This window comes from Lissotriton vulgaris, chromosome 9 (genome assembly GCF_964263255.1).
Source record: "Lissotriton vulgaris chromosome 9, aLisVul1.2, whole genome shotgun sequence".
Classification (NCBI taxonomy): Eukaryota; Metazoa; Chordata; class Amphibia; order Caudata; family Salamandridae; genus Lissotriton; species Lissotriton vulgaris.
The window spans coordinates 1,165,710,644-1,165,732,119 of record NC_141697.1 but is presented as its reverse complement, the minus strand read 5'-3'; the positions used below and the strand labels follow the sequence as shown (position 1 = coordinate 1,165,732,119).

The following is a 21,476-nucleotide window of genomic DNA, read 5'->3' as shown; positions in this document are numbered from 1 at the left end:
TTTTCTCCTGCAGAGAAATCCAGCTCCGGCGTTTCCGGCCTACCCTTGCGGGTGACTGGGATATCGACCCCCTGAAGGAGATACCAGACCTCCATCATTCTATTCCAGAGGTATGGTGTTGACTAAACCCTTAGAGAGAATTCTTGAAGCAAACCTTGGCAAAACCAACTTAACTTAAAGCTACTTACTTACTCCCCTCCCAAGTATTAGGCTTAGGTCAGGTACACTGGGGTAGGCGTAGTTAGAAGCACCAGTTGAGTATTTTAGCCTAATGTATATATGAATGTATATATGTTTTATTCATTTTAAACCATTGTATGGCTAAGAAACCATATCAATGCTTTTACAGTATTATTTCGTAATACTCATCTTACTGTACATACTTTTTATAATAAGTATTGCAATTGTGGCAATTCATTTCTCTTGTACGAGAAGAAAGACTGTTCAATAAATGTTACCCTGCCCGTCTCTCTATTCTCTACATATTGTGAAAGTAAACTGCACAACCACTGACTGAGTAAAATAACTGTCTATTGTTTCACACGACTCTAGAGATTGACTCTTATCTGAGGAGCAAAGTTGTCATGTTGCACGGTTGTTGGAAAACGGAATCCCTTCTTGGCTGTGCCAGGGAAGCTGATCACTTCCTATTCAGTCAAGAAAGTTTCCAGTGACCTCTGAGCTAGTTGGTAACAAACCCAATTAAGTTTAGCATAGTCAGTGGAGGCCTGGAAGATCCGCACTTCTACGTCGCTACTACTGTTTATGTTATTCCAATGCGCAGGGCCTATTGGGAAAATAGGAACTACACTACACAGGCCTGAACCAATGCTACACCACCGTACAACTCAATCAATACTTAATAATTGATGCGTGTGTGCCTCTCAAGCTAGAAGAGGTTGATGTGTGCTCCACAAAGTCTGGGATGGTACAGTTCAGATCCTTGTGGCACCTGGGCAGCTTACTTTTGTGTGGGCATCAGTCCCTTGGGATTTCTTTTTCACCCACTGACTAGAGGACAGTTGATCCATCCATGGATGCTAGAACTTCCTCTTCATTCAGTGCAGGTCTCCAAAACAAAGCTTCCTCCTGAGTTTCTATGCTCATTCCCAGCAAGGAGGAAAGCTGCATCTTCCGGTGAAACCAGTTCTGTTCAGTTTCCCATTCATCCTGGTGCAGCAGTCATTCCAAAAGTCCAGATGTATAAAGCCTACTGGCTCGGAGGAAGGAGCCAGGGGCAGTATTTATCAGAAACTGTGACGACTGCAGAAAGCCAAGCCACATCTGGCAGAGGCCCCATGTTTAAAACCTATTTTCTGTCCAACCCGGTTTTTGTAATCAGTGTATAGAGAGTGCTCCAGCAGGTAAAATGGCAATTGTCCTTTAACACGAACAATATGCAGTGTTCCCAACTCTGGATAATGGTCTGAACAGCAGTCCCAAACGTGGGTGGAGGGGGCGGGGGAGGGGGGCTCCATCTCAACATTTAATTGTGTATCACGGTGGAGATAACGTGGGCCTAGTTAGGAAAGTTGTCAAAGACATGGCCTGGGTTACTAGGCATTTTTTAAACACAGTAATAACCTGGTTTGATATGATTATCACAAAAGTGTAAGGATATGACTTAGGATCCCCTGACATTCCAGATTAAATCATGTATGGTGAGATGCAGCCACAGGACAGAGTTCACTGTTCAGATGTGGCATGGACACATACACACACTTGTAGCTGACTTTTACAAAAATGCCTGTCTTGTGGTGAGAGGCGTGCAAGTGACCAGGTGGCACGTGTCGCCCAGTAGCAGGTTTTTCATTATCGAACATTGTAGAAGTCCTTTCAGCTAGAGCTCATGAAAATGCGTGCCTGCAATTTCTTTTTCCTTCATGTGGGCTGGGGTGTGTTGTTTGGAGGAGCTAGGGTGCTTAACTCTGACTATTGTCCAGCAACGCTTGTAGTCCACTGAGATGGACAGAAGATTCTTGACCTGGAGGTAAGAACAGCTTCTGCAGGGCCCCTTATTTGGACATTCATAAATCTCTCCAACTAACTTCAGACAATGCACAGCCAGAGCTTGGTTGGTGATTTTTGCTCCCAGGTTCATTCTAGTCTTGCTAATCTTAAGCAAACATACTGGCATCTTTTAAAAGCCTATAGGTATTTTAAGAACCTCTGCTTAAAGCTCTCCTCCATCTATTGTCGCTTCTCGAAATGTCTCCAAATTAGACTGGTCCAGTATGTGCCACTCAGTCTCTTTATTGTCAATGCCAGGTCCCCTTCGAAATACCGTCATTCTAGAAGCTAAGGATTGGCGACCGGTCCTGTTCTGTACCAGCACCTAACTTGAGAAGTGTGGTGCACCTTGATTTAATGAAGAAATAAAGCTTCTGTCTTTTTGGAACTAAATTAAAACTTTTCCTGGTGATCAAGAAGCCAAATAACATTAGTTGTGAATCTTGTCTTACATTTTTCTACTACTATTCTGATTCTGTTTTCCCTTCCAAGTGCCAAGAGACTCCAGGGCGCATGTTAGCTTTATACGCTCTCAATAACATAACATAGCATGGTCGAGAGTTGTGAGAGCTTTCCAGGATTGTTCCCTATATGGGAGCTTGAGGAATTACAAATTGGGATTGCTATCTTGTAAAATGTTTAGGTCTCGCCTACCACACAGTGCAAGCTGTCTGTTCGTGAAAAACATGTATTGTTGGTTTACAGTGGGCTTAGAGCCCGCCTATTGCATACCTTTGTCACTCGGATTTTCTTGCTTTTTTTGTCCGCTAATTGAGCTTTCCTTCATGTTTATCCCTCCCCTCGAGCATGGCCTCATTACTTTTGTCCGTCCACTGCTTACTTTTCAGGCACTTCTTTCGTCTTTATGATTAAACACTTCATGAGAGTGCATGTGTTTTCCTGCTACCTCAGTTATGTACTTCTCCTCGCCCTTCCACTGGGTTCCTTGCTGCTCTTTCTCTCATGCCCATGTACCTCTTCTCTGCTTCCCTTAGTGTTGTGCTCGCTCTCTCGAGTTTCTCAATCCCCTACGTGTGTCACTTCCTCACCCAAGTGCTTCTCCCCACCAACTCTGCGTTCCTCTTGCTAGTACTTGTGCTTCTGTTCCAACTCCGCACTCTTTGTTTCTCTCTCTTGCTGATTTGCTTCCTGGCCCTGGTGTTAATTCGTACCCCCTCTGCACACCGTATTGCTTCCCAACCACCCGCACCCTCTGTGTTTCCCCTGCCTTCGCCTTCCGTGTTGCTTCCCCATCTACTTTATAAAAAGTTCACTTTTTTTGTTATTTGCCAATCCAACTCAGACAAGTAAATAAAAATGAAAAAACATTTCTGCGTCATTTTATAGGCACACTAGCAGCCCGTCCCGACGTTGTCCGGGTATGAATTGCTGCCGGCCAGTAGTATATTGTTTTGTAGGATTTCGTTTTGATAGCATTTCTTATCTGTGACAGGCCTGTGAAACGCTCCGATTCACAGTGCACTGCTGATGCACTTAAGAGTGCGCGTTCAATAGTGTGTGAACTCGAGTTTCCCTACTTTATTTTTCCTTGCAATATTATATAGCGCAAACTCGACAACATGGCATGAGCACAATTTACATTACAGAAGAACACATTCATTTGTGGTAGGCATGGGGAGACAAAGCGATTTGCCTGGAATCACAGGATGTTGAGCTGATGCCGAGATTCGAACATAGCTCCCCAGCTCTAAAGTTCGCAATTCTAGAACTTGTGGAGGGAGGTGTGTCTAAAAGTGTATGTCGGTGCTGGCCATCAATGAGAGAGACCTGTGCATTTTTCAAATGGGTGGTGAAAAAATATGAGTATGTTGCTGGAGATGTGGCTGCCGTGCCACCAATGTACTTACCGGGGGAGGGTAAACACCCATTATTCCGCAACTTTCTTTCCGCATACCATCACTCAGCATACTTTCATTACGAAAGTACCATGACTCCGCAATGCCATTATAACGCATGGCATTACATTTTATATGCTTTTATCACGCATACATTTACAACGAAATTTGTTGTAAATGCATGAATGGTAAAAGCATGTTTTTTTAAATGTTTGGATAAGGTAAGTATGGGTATAGGGATATATGTTTTGGGGTACTGAGGTATATGGGGGTATTTTTAGGGTTCAGGGGTAGGTTTCGGTTTTGGGGTACAGGGGTATTTTTAGGGTTCAGGGCTAGGTTTGGGTTTTGGGGTACAGGGGTATTTTAAGGTTCAGGGGTAGGTTTGGGTTTTGGGGTACAGGGTTATTTTTTAGGGTTCAGGGCTAGGTTTGGGTTTTGGGGTACAGGGGTATTTTTAGGGTTATGGGGTAGGTTTTGGTTTTGGGGTACATGGATATTTTAAGGGTTCAGGGCTAGGTTTGGGTTTTGGGGTACAGGGGTATTTTAGGGTTCAGGGGTAGGTTTGGGTTTTGGGGTACAGGGGTATTTTTAGGGTTCCGGGCTAGGTTTGGGTTTTGGGGTACAGGGGTATTTTTAGGGTTCAGGGGTAGGTTTGGGTTTTGAGGTACAGGGTATTTATAGGGTACAGGGCTAGGTTTGGGTTTTGGGGTACAGGGGTATTTTTAGGGTTTAGGGATAGGTTTGGGTTTTGGGGTACAGGGTATATTTATAGGGTTAAGATGGGTTAGTGTTTAAGGATGTTGGGGTATTTTAAGGAGTACGGGTGGGTTATGATTATGGGGTGCAGGGGTATTTAAAGGGAGCAGGGTGGGATTCGTTTTTAGGGTGTAAAGGGTAAAAAAAAAAAAAGAAGTTGCCCCCTGCAAGAACGCACTTGAAAAACAGGCGAATTCTGTCACTTTCCACAGCATTCTTTTATTCTTTTCGCCAGACATCGTGATGTTCAATAAAATCAGTAGCCCTAAGCGTTTCAGCGCTACCTGTGCCTTGCTCACGGGCTCAAACCAAAATCAGCTGGCGGAGGAAAGGAGGGAGAACGAGTCACTTCATTTGTATTCTTCGGTGAATTGTTCCCTCTGGTGGGCGTGTCCTCTGGTGGGCGTGTCTTGACAGAGTTCTGGGACTCGTAGTACACCCTCCTTAAAATCAAATCCTTCGGTGGATCTCCGCTCTGCCAACTTAAACATGTGTAATTAAAGCTCTCCAGTGAGCTATGAGCAACAGACTCTGGCGTATTTTAAGAGCTGTTTGACCTGCCATACTCGAACGCAGCCAGTCTGCGTGAGGCAGCCCACCATTTCCTTTGCTTGGGTGGGAGTGCAGTTCTCTCGGCCGGGACCGGCCGAAACAATTGTCCAAAAAGAAGTTGCCCCCTTCAAGAACGCACTTGAAAAACAGGCGAATTCTGTCGCGTAGGGCTATTGATTTTATTGAACATCACGATGTCTGGCGAAAAGAATAAAAGAATGCTGTGGAAAGTGAATAATGTACTTTTACAATGTATATGACTTTACCACACATGCATTTGCGTTATAATGGCATGCGTGATAAAGTCATATGCGTTGTAAAAGTTTTAGAAATGATGTCTATGCGGAGTAATAGTCCTGCGTTATAAAAATTGCGGAGTGATGGTATGCGGGATGTTGGTTTGCGGAATATCATCACATATTCCCGGGGGAGGGATAGTCCCTTTCTTGCTATTTCCGTGGAGGCGGGCCTTGTGTCCGACAGTGCGTGGCGCGAGGCCTGTGCGCAACAGAAGTGGAAAATTTCCAGTGTGCGCTTCAGGCTTCACCGGAAGTTAAGCCGAGATTACATTTCCTGCACAATGGCCCCTGTTTGCGCTCCTTCTGGCCCTTGGGAATAGCGCCATGCCTGACCTCCATACAGTAAAGCAGGTGCACGTCACTGGGAGCGCGGGGCAAGCACACCCGGAGCTGGAATGTACAGAACCTGGGAAGAAAAAACAATGAAATATTGGGCACAACGCTCGCTTTTTTTTCCCCGTAATCCCGCGCCCCGCACACGCCCATGCCCCCTGCACACGCCCACAGCACAACGCAGACACGCCCACAAGGGACTACTTTGCTGGCACGGTTCTTTTACCTTTTAAATGTATATGGTGGGCGTCTGCATAGCCTATGTCCTTCTGCTGCAACTGTCCTTTCCAACGCTGTATTACCCGCCTCAAAGGTTTGGGCTCTCTCTTTATTATATTAGTATAGATATAGATGATTGGTGTGCATGCCTACAAAATGACACAGCCGTATCCCGTTTGTGACCTCTCTAGTCATGCTCAGAGCTGGACTGGCCGTAGCGGGCACCGGGAGTTTCCCCGGTGGGTCGCCAGGGTGAGGGCAGGTTTTGGACTCCTAGGGGCCGTTTTTGTTAACGTAGGGACAATATCGTCCCCTAAAACATAAGCTGCAGCGGTGAGGAGTGGTGCTTCCAACTAGCAACCCCCCCGGGGTGCCGGGCGAGCTGTTTGCCAGGTTTCGGTTCCCAGTCCTTCCGTGGTCATGGTGTCATCATCATGGATGTTTTACAGAATCGCTGAAAACCATTATCAAAACCAATAGGTCCCAAAGGGGAGACCTATTGGCTTTGCCAATGGTTGTTAAAAGTGGACTGTCTACTTTCAAGGGTACAGTTTTAGGTTTGGCACTGGAGGTGCAAATGTATCTCCTTAAGCTACTCGTTGTCTGTCTCCAGTGCCACATGACCTGTATTTCTGGGAGTACTCTTCATCTGCGAAATGCTGACAACTGGCACTGTATATATAATCCATCCATTTAGACGATTACAATCTCAGTCGCACCCACCCGCTCTATTTTTCTTCAATGCATAGGGTACCTTTATTTGTTTAATAATAACGTTATTCTTGGTCGCCGTCAATTGTGTTTATGGCACCTATATAGGAACGAGATAAATCAACAATCCAGCAATAGTGGCTGCTACAGGACCCGGTTGGTGGGGGGGGTGGAGGAAGAAAAGAAAGACGACCCAAAAATTTTAAAAACGCTTGCCTGTAGCGGCCGGCTGCTGCCTCTCCTCCATCATCTTCTTTCTCTTCCTGCAGTCCGAGCCAGCAGCAGGAAGCACCTGGGCTCCCTAGCTCCACAGAGCCAATCACAACGCTGCAATGCAGTGTTGTGATTGGTCTGAGCGCCGTGGCAGTCTTGCGCACTTGGAGTGTAAACCGCTACCCCCCCCCCCCCCCCCTCTAGCCAGGCCCGCACCAAGAGCCACTGATGAAATAGGAAAACTAAAATGATAATAACAATAGTTATTATTGTATTTTTCCTTTTGTTCAGTAGGGCGACGCTCCTCCGCCTTAGCGGAGGAGCCGCCACTGCAATCCAGATAAAACAAGAATCAATCAACATTTACAGAATTTATAAGATCCAAAAAGACGTCAACAGATTCAATCAAAACTGCTGATTCTGGTCTACAACAAGACATCACCAGGGAATCAAACCATATACTATTGAAGCGCTCCTAACAGAACCTGCTCTTTAAATCGTTCATCGTCGTGATTATCTCCTGGGGTAATGTAACTAGTCCAATACGGACATCATATTTCAGATGAGGACATCACCAGTAACATCTTAACTGCAGTTGGCTCTGCCGGGGCCTCTGTATATGCTTTCAATGATGCTGTAAAGTGCTTTAATACCCTCTGATCTTGCCAGCGCTATATAAAACGTGTTAAATAAATACATTTTAAAAATTGTTTTACCTGTTTCTTTCTTCTTTACCACATGTAAAGTGCTTTGATACCCTATTGGGTCATGTTTGCGCTATATAAAACTTTATAAATAAATAAACATTCCTCTCATTGATAAGTTTAGTGCACTAACAAAAAAATAAAATTCCTTGACCTGGTTAACACTAATTCTAGTCCTCGGTATTGGATAATATTGTGATCCAAGGAAGTAGGAACCACTGCTCTACCTCAAACAGTTGTGTGATGGAACAACGCATGCCTCAACAATGCATGCCTGAACCACCCGTTCTTAACCACAACCATGTCTTTACCACGCATGCCTATACCACGCAATTTTGTGGAAAAGACTTGATTGGTAAAGGGACATGTGTGATAAAGATCACACTCCTGCCCCTCTGCCCTGAGCCCTACAATTCGGCCCTCTTGTAGTCTATTCTACCCGCCCTAGCCCTATAAACTTCCCGACCCCCTATCCTGAAACGTAATACTCAACCCCCCATCCCCTAAAAGCTTCTCCGACTGCAGCCCCCTTCCAGAGCACTAAAACCAGCCCCCATACCTAAAACCTACCAAAATTCCCCCCGGCTCCAGCACAACTGCCCCCTTGACCTGAAAACTGCCCCTTTCCTGTCCCCTGCCCTGAGCCCTAAAACTCAACCCCCTAAAAACTACTCCGACCCCAGGCCCCTCCCTGAGCCCTAAAACCAGCCCCCACCCTCTAAAATCTACGCCCACCTACCTCCTGCCCCAGCCCAACTGCCCCTTAGCTTGTTAACTGCCCCTTTCCTGTACTCTGCCCTGAGCCCTAAAATCCCTGAACCCCCAGCCCTGAAAACTACTGCTAGCCCACCAGCCCCCAAAACTACTCCCAACCCAAACAAACATGTAAAGTAAATGTTTCCGCTATTATTAAATTATTGCTTCCCAACCAAACCCATGCCCATCAGCCTTAAATAGTAAAACGTTAGGTGTATATGTTTACAGAGGGCACATAAACACACCAAGCCAATTTACCTGATCTAAGCTTAAATAAGGCTTCCAACAAAAATGTTAACCCACTGAACTTTTCTGTTTTACTTCTAAAAGGAATTTATTAACTTTGCATTATATGTAATTGTATGCAACTGGCGTATCAACTGCCTGAGCAATTAATAAGGAGCTTGACCAGAGAGTATTGCCAACCTAAGTCAAAACCACGAGCTATGCTATCTGCATGTTATCAGCATTATTCTCTGCAGTAGATGCATTTATCACCTAAGCTATCTTAAAATGTAGTTTATTAAGAGAGAATAACTTTACTATCACTCTTCTCTGCTTTCCATTTTCCTTAGGGTTAAAATTTATATTTTAAAAAAGTAACGTGAAGGATGTCTTTGAATCGATCACCGTGACTCTGTCCTCGTTCTGCCTAGAACTTGTGCTCCCCTATTTGTGGGTTCCCGAATAAGTTTGTTCCCATTGGGGATAAGGTATTCTGCCACTATGGGTGGGGGGTTTAAAATGTATATGGGTGGTGGAATATTGATGACATAATTGAACATGCATTATTGTTGGACGCATCATGTATTTGATGTACCATTCGGAAAACCAATTGTTGAGTGACTTCTAATTCCCGAAGTTACATATGACAGAAACTTGGAATTTTGAAAAGGATATTGGAATACCCATATAGTAGGCATGGAATTCACTTAAGAACACAAGCATTGATGAAGAAGATTCTTTTGGGGGTGGCTGGAAGATTGATAGATTTTGCAAGTTGGAATACTGAAGGGAGAATCACGATTGACATTATATTTTCCCAATGAATACATGTTATGTAGTTATATTAGGTGTATTTGTTAAGTGTGTGATCATTTGTGGGGAAATCCTGGGGCGGAACAGGTGTTTGTGTTGGTTAATTGAGAAGTCAAGTCTCCAGCTTCCCGCAGAATTCGAGGTGTAGTGGGAGGCCGTTCCACGCTTTGAGTGATGTAAGAGAGGGCCTGTCCTCCTGGTTTGGTTGTGTTTGCGTGGGGTGTGTGTACGTAGGAGCCCTGTGGAGAAGAGGTGTCCGGGTGGTTGGTCGAAGGAGATGCAACTGTTCAGGTAGTTGGGGCTTAAGTTGTTTAGTGTCTTGAATGTGTGTGTGAGGAGTTTCAAATGAGTGTGTTCATGTATCTGGAGCTCCCAGAGGTGTGATGTGAGTTCCGTGTGTGAGGTTGAAGAGGAGTCTGGCTTCCGAGTTCTGAATGGTTTGCAGTAGTCGAATGAGTTGCTTGGTGATCGAAGTATAGTGGGCGTTAAGGGCTTCGAGTGTGTTCCTGGATCGCTAAAAATCTGTGTCTTGTTAATTTCTCCTTTGCATCTCTGATAAATACCTCTTCCTTGTGCAAGGATAGTGAAAGGTGGTGGGATATTAATTTCATCAAGAAACGCTGGGCATACACACTATTGCACAAATAAGGGTCACACCTTTGACTTCCACAGGAAAAATATTATTTTATTGAGCATTTGAAAATTAGTATTTAACATTGACTCACAGATAAAAAATATTTACACTGTTCCAAAATATAAACACTCTGCCTCTCCCAAGAGAAAGTAGTTCGCTATCAACAAAAATAGAGAAGCCGAGTGACTCAGAATCTTTGAAGTACTCCCAAGTCAGAGCATTTTTGACCAAAATCTGTGATCTTTCAAATATATAAATATATCTCTATATATCATTGCAGTTTTACACACAAAGGCAACCCCTGTATGAACTCTACCCACTCTTCCAAACAGGAAGCTCAGTGCATTGTGGGAAGGGGAGAGCCAGCCCACAAACCCATAATCTTTGGACGTTATATATCACAAAAGATGAGACGAGAAAGAAAAAAAGGTAATTATCTTCGTACTTCTCTTGTTTTTCTTTCTCCTTTCGCAGTGCAGTAAACATCTCGCCACAAAGTGATATGTTTTTGTCCCCCCGTAACACGGGCGAGTTTCGTGAACGGAATAGGACCACATGTGCTCAATAGGTGTCATAACTCAGCCCTACATTAGATGTAGGCGGGAGCACGACATTTTTTTTCACAATGATTTAAAGCAGGTGTACAACCTTCCTAGGCATTTTCACTTTACTCTGGAACCATCTGCAGTTCAAATGTTTCAAATCCAGTTAGTACATTCTAACTTTATGCATTTGGTAATTGAAATGTGTGCACCTTTTATTCTTCACAAAAACCCTAGCATAAAAATAAAATACTCCTCCTCTGAAGTTACCGTGTGAGTGTTACTCATATTATGTTGATGTTTATGGCAAAAGCATAAGGTTACCCATTAGATATGCACCTGCATAGTGTTTTAGATACACAGTTATGACAAGGACTCCTCAGCTATGTAAATTGTTCCTCTGAGTACAGAAGAAAATAAGCAGGATGTAGGGAAGGCAGCCTAGCAAGGGGGCTACTCTTTTTCAAATCATTGTTTTCATGTGTCCTAGCTCAGTTGGAACAACTTTGAACTAGGATTACAAATCCCAGAATCGTCTACTCAATGAAAAGCCAGAACTAGCCCGCCACATCGGCAGGAGTATGCAGAGCATGTGTATCTACAGCAACACTTACCACGAACATAAATGTTTAGGCATGTCTGTTTTAGTAGTGCAGTCTCTCTAAATCCTCCATTCGGGACAACGGAACTTGTATCACACCCAACCCACAGGAACAATTTGGTCCAATGTAACTTTGGTTTGTGCTGCAGGCCTGGTTTATTCTAATGAACTACAAGTACCATAATGCACTGGGGAGCCGTTGAGGGCAGGATGGGCTGACCTTGACCCTCGCGGCACTGTGTCAGCTGCTGATGAGTAAACACCAAGTGCTGGCAAGATTCTCGCCTGAAAAGCATAGGTGGTGCACGTGCAATCACATGTTCACAATGGAAACTTTCAGGCTTTGTGTAAGGAGCTGTCTCGTGCTTGGATTCGACTACTCTAGGCCATTACTGAATGCCACCCCTGTGGGAGCTATGCGTCGCAGTCAGTGTGGTCCAACAGTAATGATACGACACCCTCTCGAAGAGTGTTTGGTGCCAACTGTGGGCTGTACTTGAGTATGTGACTTGATATGGCCATCTTTCACTGTGGTGAAGGTAGTTCTGGACAGCACTTGAAAGTTTCTGTGTGTGGGGGGAGGTGGGCATGGGGTGAAGGGGTCCATTCTGCGTCTGCAGCATGGTAGGCAGCGTCCTATGGTATTGGCTCTAGTGTTCGTTGGACGGCTCGCTCTAAGAAAGTAAAGACCCTGAACGTATTGGAAAAAGAGTGACCCAAAATAGGCTCTGGGGCTGTGATTGGGAGGAGGGGGGAGTGTCAGGCGGGGGAACGGCCAGATCCTACGTTCCACATCACCTGCCTACAGCAACAGTAAACACTACGAGTTTCACTCTCTACTCCATTCGACAGCTACGTGCAGTGAGGGAAGCTCTGCAGGGCCTCACCGAACCATGATTAACAGTGACCACTACTATGAAGCTTGCGTCCTCAGGCGTGCGTACCCATGGCATTCTCAAAACCAGTGCTAAGGTGCCATTTACACCTTACAAGCGTGTGTCTCAGACAGCATCTCTCAGAGGACCCTGCTCATCTCAGAACCTAAACGTCTTATCTGCCGTGGTGCAAGGGTCCTATCGAGAACTCTCCTAGGACCATTACTTGGCACAAACATCTTGATCTATTTCACACCAACAGCAGAGTGGTGCAAAGTCCAGGCTTCTGAAGCACCCTGCCATCGTGACCCCTGGATATGTCCTTCATCACTGGGCCATCTCCTCTCCGGGGAGCTGTCAGAGTCCCTGGGGGCACTGCCACTTTCCATTCTTCCAGACACTCAGAACTGTCACATTCTGAACATGAAAGTCAGACAGTGTCAGGCTGGGCGCTAGTCCTTCGCCTCCAGATTCAGAGGTGGAAGCTGTTTCAGGGCTTGCATCAGAGCAGACGAGTCCAGGGGCGACAGGCCAGACCCTGGGGAAGGCAGTCTTTGGGGCATCAGCAAAGAAGAGGTGTTCTTATCTGAGCCCATCAGCCCAGAGAGCGCTGCAGAGGAGGCGGAGAGCCCTGGATACAACATGGGCATGGACCCGGGGTACCAGCATTTCTCCAGCATTGGCAGGTAGGCTGCAGTCGAGGGAGGAAGCAGATAGAAGGGCAGGCAGAGTGGGTGCTGGTGAGGGTTAGGGCCGAGGAAGCCCTGAGATGCCATCAGGTCGCTTGTGCTGAACGGGGACCCTGCATCGTCGGAGGTGTCCTTTCTGGGCCGCTTGGCAGGAACGTCCTCAGATTCCTTCTTGATATGATGCACCCGCTCTTGTACCTGGTATGCCAGGGGAGACTCCTTCTGATAGTACTGCTGGGCAGCAGTCTCACTCTTCTCCACCTCCCCTCCATACCCACTGTCTGTGTCTGTGTCGCTGCCACTCTGCTCCCCGTTGGAGTGGGCATATGTCCTCTGGATGACTGGGACGCAGTTCTTGCCATGCCCCTCAGCAGCTTTAGCTAAGGAGCTAGGTTTCTCCTTCTGATCGGTTCCACTCTTGGCACCCTTGGGTGCATGCCAGGTTGCCCCTCCATGGAGAACATCTGTGGCCACCCGCTGCAGGTGGCCGACCAGCTGCGAGGACTCCAGATCGTTGCCCTCACTGTCCTGCTCCGCCAGGTACTGCAGCACCTCTTTCGCGCAAACTTGGAAGCCTGAGCGGAAGACTTCCTGCGTGGAGTCTGGCATCGCGGGGGCCAAGTCACCTGCAAACAAAAAGGAGTATGAGCATTATAACACGTTCTTGAATAAGGCAGAACATCTCTATGATAATGCTGTAATATTTCTGGCAACACACAGGTGCTAATCTAGAAACTAATGTTAAGATGACTCCACAGCAAACAAGCTGATGGTCACGCTTAGCCATACGTGTGCTCTCTTCAGAGGTTGGCTACTACACCTACACCCTAATCGCAACATCTTCTCTGGTGCGACCCACTGTTGCTGGATGCCTGCCCTCAGTGGCAGAGGCTGTTCCTGATAGCCCTGGCACTCCTGCACTGACTTTATGGAGTCCATGGCACCTGCTGTCTCAGTGGGGTGCAAAGCTCTGGCAGAAGCTTGGAGCGGACCTTGTGCAGGATTCATGTTCAGCTTCGCCTAGAGGTCCACATGGGTCTGCGGTAGCAGCGTCCCGGGGCTAAGGAGGCAGGGTATTGGTGGGACGCCTTCTTAGCTCTCCATCCTCCCATTAACACCTACACGGTGATCCAGGACTGGTCCCAGTACCATCCCAGGGATGCAAGCCCCATCCCATCCCCAGGAAAGTAGGACACAGTGGACACCAGTGCTGGTCCACGGATTGCCTCTACCACCCTTATCCTCAGAATAGGAGGACACAGAGTGCTGATGCTCATCCTTAACTGCCCAGCACCTACCCCAGCCCACCCCTTAGCTCCCCTCGATGGTACCCTCGCTTCCTGCGGACACTCACCGGCTTGTGCCCCGTTGCTCTGTAAACTGATGATCTTTTGCTGCTGCTGCTCCGTGAGGATGGTCAGAGCTTTCACGTGCTTCAAGGTCAGTTCCAAGACGACAGCCTTCTCCAGGTGACCCAGAGTCTGAAAAAAACAAGATGGCGCTGGTCACAAACCTTGTCCATAGTATACAGCCCTGTAGCGTGAGTCAAATACCACTGTGTAAAGCATGTCATACAGATACAACAATCAACGAGGCCCAGGCGCTACCCCCATGTCCGCATCTACAGCTCAGCCTGGTTGAACAGAACTCGGCGACTTCCTGGTCCTCACAGCGCTATAATTGGATGGCCTGCACCAGAAACATGGCGCGTGCACACGTTCTTCTGGCTGCTACTGTCTGGCTGTCGAGGACCTCGCGCTGCTAATTAGTCAGAGAAAGTCCCGACCATGGCTAAAAATACCCTGTCTGGCTCGCGCCCAAGGCCGCGCTATATGCACAGTAAAGCAGAGGGATCATATACTTAAAGGGTAGAAACTGTTCCTCTTTTACATCCATCTGACTGCTGTTTTATGACAACGTAACTATGTTTAATAATAATGACGAAAACAAAAGCAGGTTATTCTTTTGCTAAAAAAAAAATAGAAGACAAACAGACTAAAGCTTTATGTGGATGTTTTTAATCTTAAAATCTTTTATTATAGTCCTGTTAAATTGAGCCAGGTCCCTTGCCTGCCGCTCTCGAGCACAAACTCGTGACTATGTACGATGCTAGGGAAGTTTCTAGCATGCACCAACTTCAAGATTATATTTAACCCCAAATCTCCATGAACTAGATACTACAAATGTCCCGTAAATATTGGAAACAACTGAAATAATCTGCAAACTGATATATAAATTAGAATGGCGAGTACATACTAGGTAATGGCACTCAAGTGCTAGTCGTTGCTCACATAACTAAAAAAAACTAAGCTCTCGAGCCGCAATTGATACAACTTCTGCATAAATATATGATTCTTGTGTTTCTACCCTAGATACATTCTCTACTCGCAGCCTATGTCACCGTTGTACTCGTAACTATGTATCTTTTTCATGGATTGGTGAGAAACCAGGGTTCGAGTCTCGAGGTCGCGTCCACATCCTGTGATTCTTGGCAAATCACTTAGGGCCAGATGTAGGTAAAATAGATTTATTGATTTTTAATTACCGAATTTTACCGATTCGTTAATTAAAAATCGGTAAATCTAAGGGGTGGATATGTAGGTATTCCAGATGTGCTGGAATACCAAATTGGAAGAATTCGATATTTACAGATTCGGTAAATACCGAATCGGTAATGCCCATTAAATACCGATTTTCACAAGGGTGCAGGGGGTGTCACTTTTACACCCTCTGGCACCCCCAAAACAGGCTCGGGTGCCATGTGGCAGGCATACATGCCCTAAGGGCAGGTCTGCCTGTCACATGGCATAGGTGTGCATGCACACATGTGCATGCACACCGGAATCGGTATTTTACCATCAAATTGAATTTTATGGTAAAATACTGATTCTGTAAGGCCTCTGGGACTCTGAAGAGTCCCACCTACATCTGGGTGCCTCAGAATCGGTAAAATTACCGATTTTTTATTTTACCGATTCAGTAAAATAATGCCCCCTACATACCTGTCACCCTTTTACCGATCGGTAATGGCCAAAATCGACCGTTACCGCTCGGTAAATGGCCTCAAACGGCCACCTACATCTGGCCCCTAATCTCCCCATGCCTGAATGTGTAATGTAAATACGGTGCTCATGTAAAGCGCTCCAATACCTTCGGGTCGAGTTCGCGCTATATAAAATATGCAAAAAAAAAACAAAAAACAGTCCTCAGTGGCATGGCCAATGCAGGTGCAGCACTGCTAAAGTAAGCCACCAGGGGGAGCTGTGCCCCTACGCGCATCTCCAGGCTCACGCTGTCTGCAATTGCTAGGCCCTGTCTGTGGGCGATTCACGCACAATCAAGAGGTGCTTAATCAGGTGTAGAAAGTTAAAGTGCTTTTTCACGTGGTTCCTAAAACTCGGGATTATGCATTTTTCTTCCTGCGCGATCCCAGGTAAGGACTCTAGCCTCTGAAGCACCCGTGGGTGCTCACAATGAGGTCTAGCTGAGCTGAGCCCCGGTTCCAAGGACTAATTTTCAAGATTCACAATTTAACACCAGAGCACTTCATTAAAGCGTTCATGTTAAACTGAAGCGCCTTTCGGGCTCCTCGCACTTCCTCCACCTGAATAAAGGCTTGGAAGGGGCGCACGCCACCCTGTGAAGTGTTACACGGTTGAGGGGAGCGGTATTTGGGGTCAGAAAGGGCACAGGTCAGTTCCTCGCTACAAACGCATTGCGCACATTTGCTGTTCCGGAACATTTCACAAGAGACGCACGAAGCGCTAGGTGTGCCCCGCCCTCTCCTCGAGGCGCTTACCGTGAGCTTCAGGTGCTCCGGCAGGAGGTCCTTCAGCTGAGCGATGCACTCGTTAATCCGGTCCCGCCTCTTCTTCTCGATCAGGCGGTGCGGCAGCTTGTAGGTGTCCTGTGGGCGGAAGGAGAGCGCGCTTAGAGGCTGGCTGCAGGCAGCGCTACAGAGGTCTGAGAGCTGACCATCAGGACATAATACATGCGAGTTTAAACATCAATCTCTCTCTCTCCATACACCACGCCTGGCTGGTTTAAATACCCCAATATATGGTACACCAGTCACGCCAGGTTCAAATACCCCATATATCACATATTCCGATGTCCCATAGTCACCTACCCCAGTCACAGCCGGCATAAATGCCCCAAACATCCTCCCTCCATACACTGGGGTAAAATCTAAGAATGCAGCTTCTTCCGAAATACACTATTACACCCCCCCCCCCCCTTCACCGCCACACTTAGTGCCCAAAGCGCCAAGAAACCACGGCAGCAGTACTCCGCACTAAGGGTTCACGTCTGCCCCAGAGTTCGCCAGTACCAAACCGGAGCCCTACGGGGCCAAGGGGAAGAGGGAATGGGTCTGGGGCAATGTAAACACTGCAGACTGTGCTGCACGCACGCTCGTGCTAATAAACGCGAATTATTTGCCCATTAAACACTCTGCATTTGTGATACATTTCAAATAAATAAATAATGCATTTAGGGCCACGTGGATTCCCTGAGATCGGATGGATGTCAGTAATGAGCGTTTGGTATCAAATCCATGCACTACACACCCAGCAGGAAGTGTGCACACAGACAAGACATGCATGTATACAGTCAGACAGGGGCCGTGACACACCCACACAGGTGCGTAAACATTTGCACAGTGGTACACACACAAGAACAGCCAGCAAACAGGACACGGCCTATTCCGAGCAGATACAGCGAGGGCTTATGCACGTAAAACGTATACACTAGACTGCCACAACGTGTCATCACACAGACACACCAGGGCACTCGAGGACAGGTGGAGCAGACAGGAACCCCCTCGGAATCACACATGTGACGTGCAAACACTCCGGCGCATACGGGAGTCGCCCGTAGAGGGCAGACACCCACCTGCAGACACAACTGGGGTAATATACACAACAATGTGCCCGAGGAAGGGCGCGTGCGGGTTTGGAATCGAGCAACCACAAACAGTTGATCGCCAAGGGGAAGTACCCACGCAACAACACCTTTTTTTTTTAACTAAAACTGTGTTTTCGTCTCTGTAACCCATGTTGTTTAATATTAATAATATTTCATGAAAAACTATTATTTTGATTTGACGTTTTTCATTAAAAAAGCTCTATTCCACTTCAAAGCGCTTCTTAATCGAAGGTTGTGAATAAATGGAGACCTGTACTAAGAAGTATTAACCGTTTGCACCCCCATTTGCCCCAGAGGTAAGTAGACTGCAAGCGGCTGGACCTTGATAACTATATTATAATATTGGGACAAGCGGCCCTCAGAGGTGTGTCCTAGTGGCAACTTGCAGACTCCGTGACCAGGAGCTCTGGGTATGAACGAGGGGTTTCTAAATGTGTGCGAAATGTGTGATCTTGGGCAAAGAGCGCTATCAGCCCGTTCTCCAGTTCCATCACCTGCCGAACGTGCCACTCACTATCCAGATGTAACAATGGCCGTATACAACAGCAATCACCCATAAACCACAAGTCTACGGCAGTGTTAAAGAAGTGCGGATATATGGGGAGTCTGGCTATCCAGACTTTCAGGGGGCGGGTGTGTGGTTATTTTCTAACAGCAGTATTATCAACCAGTGGCGTGACAGCACAGTACAGCACAAAATGCAACACTACATAGTTCACTTTTCATCTAGCGCACTGCGAGCTGAACTGCCTCAAGGCGCTTGAGCTGCGGCACTAGTAAAATGCCTCTTGTTCTTCTTACCTTGCTGTCCTCGCTCCTTTTCAGCGCTCTCCGGGGTTTATAGAGCTGATACATATGCGCAAAATCCATTCTGAAAAAAAGAGTAAACACAGATGAGACGGGCACAATCGGGGTGCAACGGGAAAAAAACAGCAAAATAAGCATTCTGAAAATATCAGAATTAAAAAGAGGGGTGGGAGGGTGTCGAGGGGTTGTCACCAAGAACACCTGCATTGTTTGCACCCGTGGGGTGGTAGGGGGTGTCTCCGCAGTGGAAACCTACCCTGGCACGGGGCTGCTCTTCTCCAGCGTCGGGCTTGACAGCTTGGCCAGGCAGGCTGGTGACGGCTGACCAGCGGTCATCCTCTCCATGGCACCCGAAACTTTCCGGCTGGACTGGGCGTCCAAGCTTCCTTCGAGGAGTTGGCGCGGGTGCAGAGCGCCAGGTGCCCACGACAGTCCCAAAGGTCCAGAAAACAAGGGTGGCAGAGATGCCCGGTTGGTGGTGCCCGGCTGGTAGTTTGCCAGCGCGCTGGCAGATAATTCCAGTGTCAAGTCTCTGTGTCCGCTGCAAGGTCTGTATGCCCACACCTCAGTGCCCACTTCCGAGCTTAGTGTGTCCACTGTGGGTTGCCCACTTCCGAGCTTGTGTCTGAATAGCCTGTGTGCCCGCAGCTGGGTGCACACTTCCTTTCCCGTGTGTCCGCGCTCCGTGCCCACTGTATGCAGCCGCGGCTCTCCGTGCCCAGCTACTTGCCACTCCACACCTCAGCCTGTGAATGAGGAGCCAGGCAGCGGCGGAGGCTTGGTTAAAAGGCAGGGGGCGGCGGGGAGGAGTGTGCGGCAGGGCGCGGGCGCGACGTGTCCTGCCCTGTGACTGCAGGCACGTCTGGAGCCCAGTGACCCCACCGCCGCCTCGGTCACATGAGCCGCACGTGTTGGCCAATGCTGCAGGGCGTGGGGGGAGATCCGCGTGTCTGGCTGCCAGAGGCCTGCCATTGGCTGGCCGGGAGGCAGGCGCCGCCCCCGTCCCACACGCACTCACGCACACACACACACGGGGAAGGGAGGCTGATCACACGGAGTGCCATCCCCGGGGCAGCAGCGTGCGCTGGCAGGGATGGGGGGAGGGCGCCCGGGACCTGCTGCTGCCTCGCCGCTTGGTGGCGCTGTGAATGTATGTTTGATTTATTTATTTATTTAATGCGATTTTCTATAGCGCGAACATTACCCGAAGGTGTCGGAGCGCTTTACAAAAGAACCAGTTGCGATACATAAGGATTTAGGATTACATGAGTTACATAAATGATACAAACGGGAAAAAAATTGCAAATGTACAAGTTGTAAAGTCACTCAAGGAAGAGATACAAATGGATAAACTCCTGCGACCCCATCAGAATGATGAAAGGCTGAGCTGGAAGACTAGACGGGCAGTTTACACGGACATTCGGCTGACCCGAGGCTCATTCTGTTTAATCCTTTGATGAAAAAATACTTCTCGCTTGCGAACTTGCAATGAACATACCCGCCCAACCAACGGCAGTAGTCAGTACAAGTTATGTTAACATGCCCCTGTCAGACATTTCAATCGAAACAGCATGTATAGGCTGAGTTCTACATAACCAGTGTTGTGTTTGTTGAACCACATACTCCATATGACATAACACGACAGTCATATGTGTAGCATGCTGTGAGCAGTCAAATCCGCTGGGGCATGCGTCCCAGAGAGAAAGTGTCAGGGACCCACATTTTGTTAAAAACAAATCTCGGGTACTGTAGTCTATTGGGGGGGGAGGGGGGGCGCACTGGGGGCCTAGCTTGGTCAGTTAGATTTGGGTCAGGGGGCGTTAGCTTCAGATTTTCCAACAGTCACGCTGGCATATAATGTTAAAATACATTATGCAACACGCAGGGTGCATGATACAGGCTTAAGGGGAAGTGGAAAGGGAGAGGAGTGTGGATTGGCGGGGGTGCTAAGTGAGAGAAAACATAGTATTTTGTAAAACGTTCAGGCCTCTCAAAACAGAGAGAGGGAGTGTGTGTGTGTTTGTGTGTAAACATTTCTGGTGAAATGCAATGGACACCTCAACATACCCGACTGAAATCCCCTACACCCAACAATTTATCATAAAATAAATGTAATACGGCAGCGTAACACCCCCTGAATCTACACTCCTGGGGCGTACACAGATATACGTTGTCAGGGTTAGTCCACACACTGAGGTCACATAGTGTACACTGTAGGGAAACTTACTTGTACGGCAGGAACATAAGATACAGACCTCGAAGGAAACAAACAACTATGCACAGTATAACCAGAAATAGAAACGATGAACAGAGTTGCAGCATTTAAGATTGAAGCACCTTAGAGACGCCACACACTTCTAGTACGCCACTAGAGAACGCTAAGAGACATCCAGCATGCAAACACAAAGTGTGCGTGATATAAACCTACATAAGAGCACATGCTAGGGTTACGCAAAGCCCCAAATACAAAAGTATTCTTCTGGTACTTAATAAGGAATGACACTAAAGTGCCACAAAGAAGCACACAACTCTACGCACAATTCTGAAGACACATGCACAGTAGGAACCGATAAGCCAGATCCCAAGGGCTCACAAAATTAAGAAGCATTGACAGAGTGTGAGAAAATGGGGTTATGTTGCAGTACTCCCCTACTTTTTGCCTGGCGTTTGATGCATCTTTGATTGTAGAGTGCTGATTCCCTGCAGTCTAGGTTCCCAGGACCAGTATTGTTTCCCGAAAACATGTCCACAATTAGAACTTCTGCCTCCCCATAAGTTCCTAGTAAGTGGTACCCTGGGTACTTAGGACTTGGAGGCTGAAGAGGGTCCCCTGGGACACCCTCACTAGGACCATGCCACTGCCCCTGCAGCTGGCATACACCTGTGAGGTGAAAAAATGACTACGTCGACATAGCACATTGCCTGTGTGCTAAGCCGCCTAGTACTGCCTGA

At 47.3% G+C, this 21,476-nt stretch overlaps 1 protein-coding gene across 1 annotated transcript; it reads right to left on the bottom strand.

Moving 5' to 3' along the window:
* Window positions 1-10,114: 10,114 nt before the first annotated feature.
* On the bottom strand, window positions 10,115-19,396 carry BHLHE40 (basic helix-loop-helix family member e40). Its single transcript, XM_086939210.1, has 5 exons — window positions 18,781-19,396; window positions 18,519-18,588; window positions 16,591-16,698; window positions 14,146-14,272; window positions 10,115-13,417 (listed from the first exon to the last, which is right to left on the bottom strand). The coding sequence occupies exons 1-5, from the start codon at window positions 18,867-18,869 to the stop codon at window positions 12,555-12,557; spliced, it is 1,257 nt and encodes a 418-aa protein (XP_086795336.1). The 5' UTR covers window positions 18,870-19,396; the 3' UTR covers window positions 10,115-12,554.
* Between the last annotated feature and the right edge of the window lie 2,080 nt (window positions 19,397-21,476).